The sequence below is a fragment of the Solanum dulcamara genome, chromosome 8, assembly GCF_947179165.1.
Source record: "Solanum dulcamara chromosome 8, daSolDulc1.2, whole genome shotgun sequence".
In the NCBI taxonomy this organism is placed as follows: domain Eukaryota; kingdom Viridiplantae; phylum Streptophyta; class Magnoliopsida; order Solanales; family Solanaceae; genus Solanum; species Solanum dulcamara.
This window is the reverse complement of record NC_077244.1, coordinates 70,463,874-70,470,958: the sequence shown is the minus strand read 5'-3', so window position 1 is coordinate 70,470,958 and position 7,085 is coordinate 70,463,874. Positions and strand designations below refer to the sequence as shown.

Sequence of the window (7,085 nt, the reverse complement as noted above, 5' to 3'; positions counted from 1 at the left end):
ATATACATATTTTTGCTACCATATATGCTAAGATAGGGAGAAAGACGAACGAGATTTATTCATGTATCTCATATACATATGAATCACACTAGATACATGTATATGAAATACTAGATACGCGAGCGAGATATGAGAGTGGCGAGCGAAGAGGGAGATATAGGGGAGGCGAGCAAGATTTGTCTGTGTATCCCAAATACATGCGAATTCACTTGGATACAATGTATCTAGAGCAAATTATACTTAATTTTGACCCTATGTATTCGAGATACATGTATCTGGACGTATCTGAACACCTAGATATATGTATTTAAAATTCAAAATCTGATAAGATTCATAATATTATAAACTAGCGTGTATCTAAGTAATTGTCTCCTATACTAGTGGATTTTTATAAGTTTTCAAATGTATTTGGCCTTAATATTAAGTTGACAAGACGAGTTCAACCCATTATTCTCTTCAAGCTCAAGGTTTGCTAGAATTACTTGAAGAACAAAATACCCTAAGTCCAACTAACGGACAAAAAAGCAGAAGAAAGAAATAGAGAAGCTCTATTCTTCAATGATGATCCGTAATTGTCAACATACAAAGAAGTCTTCGTCTCCAAGTAGTAGGCCGCAAGTTTCTATAGCTCGAGATTGTGATAAAAAAAACTTGGCTCCACTATTCGGACACACTATCTCCAAACATTGAAAGAAAAGAATCTAGGCAACTTCGCCATTCTGAGAAAGCAAGAATGGACTATAGGAGCAGCTTGGACAATAAATTAAAGAATTGAGGATTGGAAGTTGCATGTCATAGACTATTGCAGAGCAGAGATCAGAGAGATGTGTTGATCCTGCACGCGGCCGATCCCCTAAGTAGTTTAAATTGGAACAGTTGTTGCTGTCGTAAGTGTGTCAGTGACAACAAGAAGGAAGAGATAGATAGCCAGATTTCATTCACATGTAAATAACTACATAATGCTGATCTTGAAGAACAACTAGAAAATATGTCAATAGAGATGTTTGAGCTTAATTTGTCCTTCCATTAGATAGGATGCAATTGTTTGATGATCGAAACCAAATATATTTGATGTACATTGATTTTGGAGTCTCAAATTGTTCCAGTTTTTTTATAACTGTTGTCTTTAGACCCAGAGCAGAATAAAGAATTGGAATTCATAGATGTTATCATGTTAGCAATCGTTTATTCAATGAAATGTCCAAATAATGACTATCAGAGTGCTTATATGTATAATTTGTAGAAGTAAGTTGGAAACCAAGTCCAATATGATATGTTCCTAGTTTTATCAATAGAATGATTAGTTTTTAACAATAGTATGATTAGTTTTTAACACGATGCCATAATTTCGAGATTATAATTCTCATTGTCAATTCAATGATCCAACTACTATATATTTAAAAAGGTCTTTTTTAAAAAAGTGGATTCAAAAGCTCTTCACTTTGTTTGTGTTTCATTGTTCTCTTATTCTGTTTTTGCTGTGCTCCAGTTTTGGCTACACAATTAATATGATGGATCTTATTCCCACCTTCTGCACATTGTTATAGAGCCAATATTTTGTCGCGTTAATCATCTCCATAGCAATAAGAGAATGACCTTATCATAATACGTCTGCATTCCAAGTAAATCGCAGCCAAGATTACATGGACAAGATGAGATAAATACTACTACTTAGTACTTTATTATTTATGTAAACAGTAGAACACCTAGTATAAAACTGGTGTAGACAGAGAGTACTAAAATTGGCATAAAGTAGATAAAACAGAGAGATATTGCAGATAGATTCTCGTGACATATATAGTATATGATCATTTTAGTGTTTTTAACACTTGGGGTATGGAACCCCACAAGATCGAGCGACTTTCTTGGCACCAGGGGAATTGACATACTTCTTCAGAGTTGGGTTCTTGAGGTATTGGCAAAGACAAGGCTTTTGTTGCTTGATTTTGCTGCAGCAGAGTTTTGATGGTGGTGATGATGATCTGATAGCACCTAGGCAAGGGCTCAGCTGAACTGGGCTACATGTTGCAGCAACTGAGATGTGTGCTTCAGCAAGAAGCATAAGCACTAGCATTGTCACAAGCACAAGTTTTGATTCTCTCTTCATTGTCAATTGTTTGCTTAGTAAATGAAGGGGGTTAGTTAATTAGCTTAGATGGAAGCAAAAGAAAGAGTTGTAGGAACAAACTTTGGGATGAGTTGCAGTTGGTTTAGCAATGGCTCAATTTATAGAGAAGGCATTGGTATAACAACAACATTTAGTCGGTGTAATTTGACTAGTGGGTCTGGAGAGGATGATGTGTACACTATACACAGTTTTATTTTTATCTTGTGAAGGTAGAGAGATTGTTTTCGAAATACCTGGACTCATTGGTATAATTTAGAATATTTAAGAAAAAAGTTTGATTAAAGTAGCTGAGCATGATGTTTAATTACCCAATAACCAAAGTCATTAGTTCATCTCAGCATGGACCAACACACGCGTGCAGCCCTGGTGCATTGTCCAAATATTGCCCTGCTTATTACCTACTTCTAAATATGTATATTCAAAAGGCGGAGTCAGAATTTGAACTTTATGAATTTTAAATTCTAGAATAGCAACATCAGGTGCTGGTAACTGAATTTTGAAATTGAGTTTTATATAAATATAATGAATTTCTTAATATAAAAACAAATATAAACATAAAAACTAGTGAATTCGATCGAACTCGTATGTAATCAAAAGTTTATCATTTTTATATAATGAACAGGTGTAAGTCCCAGGAATTCAAGTTTAGCAGTGGGCTGGACCACTATAACTGATGAGATTCTTGAATTATAGTCAATAATATGTTGCCACATTAGCACCATAAAATGAGTATTAGTAAAATGGGGGAGAAGGAGGTAGTAGTTATAACTCCTTGAAGGAAATAAGCAACTCTTGATAACACAAGTTTTCAAAATAATTTTACAAATTGTTTTCTCCCTTCTTTGTGGAAGCAACTGATGATAGTTTAATTAAATTAATGTATAGAGAAAATATTTGGGAGCTTGTTCCAAGAACTCTTTAATTCAAGCTATCTATCTAAAGTATCTAACTAATACTATGTTGAAATCTCCACTTGTTAAATGAATTTGCCTCTTTATCCAAACTCTGATGTGTGTATCTAATTCTTTTTGCGATTTATTGAGATTTCTAGTTGACATCTCGAACGTAATTCTGTGGTTGGTAATGGCCTTGGCGAATATTTTCAAATAAGTTAGAATTTTGGTGAAAGCTCTTTCTTTGCCAACATTTCTATGTGAGCTACTCTACTTTTGAGTTTTTCAAGATAAGTATGATATGTGAAAAGTTTTTCATATATGATTTTTCACCCTTCTTCAAGAGTGTCCTTTTCCCACCCTCCAACCATTACAGAAGAGAAGACTAAGCTCATATGAATGATTGATTCATCATTGAAAACATTAACCCCCCAAAAATAAATATTGTGTGGCATTCTTACTGTGGGGATGGAGCTCAGCGAGTTTTTGCCTCATACAGCTCAGACGGCTTACTAATAAATAATTTTGAAAAATATATAAGCCTTTAATCATAATGAGAGAGTGTCCCGTGTATTCTTTATTGTTTAATTTAATAGCCTAAGTGCACAAATAAAGGATTGAGGGGGAAGCATGCGGCATGCGCAACCTGCTTTCGGTTATGATAATTGCAATTATTTGTATACAACTAGTAATCATAATCACAATATTAATTTATTGACAATTTCAAAATTTAATCTATTATAAAATAGTATTGTAAAGTTTAAATGAGATAATGTTAGCATTTAGAACCTTCCTAGAATATAATAGAAAACTTATGAAAAGAAATCAATATACAAGCTTAATTTATTATCTAAATTTGACAATAATAGTTTTTAGCATCATTTAATTTACTTAATTTTTCAAATTGTTCAAAATCATAATACTCTCACCCCGTTCATATTATCCTCTTGTTAGAATAATAAAGATATAAGAAAATTTAATCATTAAATTAAAATAACAATTATAAGTTTTTGTCTTTTTTTTGGTACTCTTTCTTATAAATATTTTTCTTCATGGACGATTTTAACTTAATTTTTCATTCTATGCAACAAATTTAAATTAATAATTAACGTATACCATTACTCTTACTTAATTTATGTTATATATATAAAGGTCTAAACTATAGTAATATGTTTTGAAATATATATATATATATATAAATATGGTAGTTTTCTTTTGATATAATCTTATTATATACTATTTGATATTTCAAATACCTATGATTTAGGAGCATTTCTTTTTACCAATGTAGATAATTCAGTTATTATTTTAATGTGTCCTTATGATTTAGGAGCATTTGTAGTTGACTATTAGTAAAATTTGAATTTTTAAAAACGGTAAAAAGTCAAAGTAATAGTAATTTAGATATTTAGTATTTTTTTAATTTTTTTTCGTGTTTGCAATTATTTTTTTTAGATTTTAAATTAACGTAAAGTCTGTTTTTTTGGTAATGCTGACACATAGGCATTTTCACCTTCCCTATTTTATATATATATATATATATATATATATTCTGTCATAATTAATTAATTTCATAACATGTTATTGGAAATTAATCTTTCCTATCAAAGATTCCGATAATTTTATAGCTTTGTTAATATTACCACACAATAAATTTCTATTTATTTCTTTAAGGCCTCTCATATGGATTTAATTCTACACGTTCAATCCCAAAATAATTGTCATATTTTGCTTTTTGAAAGTCAATCCAATTAATTTATAAAGCTTCATAAGACTAGAATAATTCAATATTCTAAAATAAAAATTTAAATATTCGAATACTATACAAAATATAAAGTACTATATATCGTAAATATTCTTTTCATATCAATATAATAAAAAAAAAAACATCTTCAAGTGTTGATCAAATTTGAATTTTGAAAAGTGAAAGGTGAGAAGTATTTTGGGAAAGGATCAGTAGGTAAAACATACTTAGTTATTAGTGACAGTAAAATATTAATTCAAAGACTTTTACTTACTCTCATACCACATTAATTCATCCAGTAGAGAATTAATAATTGATTATTTTCATTTTTATTTACTTCTTCTTAAAAGCTACACCTTTTTACCCCTTGATAATTAAAACCCACAAACTTAGAATTGAAACGGAAGAATATTTATAATTCAGGCAACTCTTCTAGTCGATTGAAACCAATTCTTTCTTCTTAGATGTGATTTTCCCAAACACCAACTTTAGTGCCCTCCTAGAAATTGGTCAAATTGAGTATGATACACCAACTTCAATTCACTATGAGTGATCACCATCTGTCCATAATTTTACATACTCGTTTTTTAGTTACTAATATCATGCTTCCGTGCATCGATCAAACTCCTAAAGACAAGTGTGAACAACATCTTGTTGGTGATGGCACCATAATAAGGGCATTAGGTAAGTATGAAAAAACCCAACTTTTGGTACTTACCAACCCACTATGACAACTCTTGAGTGGTAGGCCTATGCTATCAAATGACAATAAATTTGTCTACTAGGAAAAGTGCACCTCATACTTTTAATACTCAAGAGTTTAAGTTAATAGTATAAAGAATTTTTATATTATCACTCAATTTTAACCATCGTTCAATCTTTAATAAAACAGTTTTGAACAAATTGCTTCTAGTATTCTGAAAGGATCTTCTTTTAATTTCCCTTTTTATCAACAAACATTTCCATCATCTTCTGAGATCAACTATATACCTTAAAGTAGAATGGATAATGTTAATTACTTACGCTGTAAATATGAACTACTTAAACATAATTATATTTGATATAAACTAATTACTTTATTGTATATATTTGAAATTAACCCTTTAATTAATGAATGAGTCACATTAAAATTGACCCAAAAGTTATTTGGGCTAAAATAGACTGAATCGTGTCCCGCCCAACTTGACCATTTTTTTTAAATAAAAAATTATCTAAATACACAACTTATTTTATTATATTTTCTAAAATTTTCTATCATTTGAAAAAATTACAAAAATCCCTACTCTCTCCTATTATCACATACATCAGTTTACGCGATGTATCGGTCAGATACATCACTTTACGTAATGTATCCGGACGTTGAGTGATATATCCGGAAACGAGACACAATGTATCGGAATGTTGAGGGATGTATCAGAAGCCAAGATGCGATGTATCAGGATGTTTTGGAATGTATCCAGATTCCATCAAATTTAAGGAGTTTCAGTAATTTGAAAAAGAATAGGAATAAAATGTAATTAACTCTTAACACTATAGAATTTGTGTATATCCCTATTTTTTTAAAAGGGGTTTTGAACACTAATTAAAAAGAATCTTAACGTGATAATTGAAAAGAAGGTTTTTTGCTTCAAGTAAATGGGTTTTTAAATAATCATCTTACTCAATTATGTACGATAGTATTTTGAATAGAGCAAGAAAATATTCAAATTAACCTTTTAAAATTACACCCTAATGTATTTTTGGATCGCTAAAATTCTTTGTTACTAGCAATATCGTCTCGTATTAGTTCTTAATTTTGACAAACCTTCAACATGAATTTGAGAGCTGTCCACTTAATCAAAATATTAACACAATGGATTTCACAAACATAAATATTTCAGAAAGAGATTTAGATTTACTCAACCAATTAGAGAAAGATTTCTATAATTAAATGGTATTGTAATAATCATGTCAAGATGGCCGAGTTGGTCTAAGGCGCCAGTTTCAGGTACTGGTCCGAAAGGCATGGGTTCGAATCCCATTCCCTTGTAATAACCAAGTATTTTTTACTTATAACTAAATTTTATAACAAAATTAATCTAAGAATATTCTTTACTTATATTTCTAAACTTTATAACAAAATAAATCTACCGATATGTTTTAACTTTTTGATGATTAATGCCAGGATGATAAAGTGATCAAACCTTATATGAAGGAAATTTAGTCATTTGACTAACAAAATCAAGTCTGTCGTGAATCATTCAATCATTCATTTATGTAGTAAAAGAAAACGGAAGTATATTGGTCATTCGAAAAAATATCGATGCAAACAATAATTCAA

The 7,085-nt window shown here is 30.4% G+C and overlaps 1 protein-coding gene across 1 annotated transcript; it reads right to left on the bottom strand.

Annotated features, from left to right (window-relative positions):
• Window positions 1-1,597: 1,597 nt before the first annotated feature.
• Window positions 1,598-2,210, bottom strand: LOC129899613 (non-specific lipid-transfer protein 2-like). The gene has a single exon (XM_055974625.1). It carries the CDS (start codon window positions 2,105-2,107, stop codon window positions 1,823-1,825), a length of 285 nt encoding a protein of 94 aa, XP_055830600.1. The 5' UTR covers window positions 2,108-2,210; the 3' UTR covers window positions 1,598-1,822.
• Window positions 2,211-7,085: the final 4,875 nt, after the last annotated feature.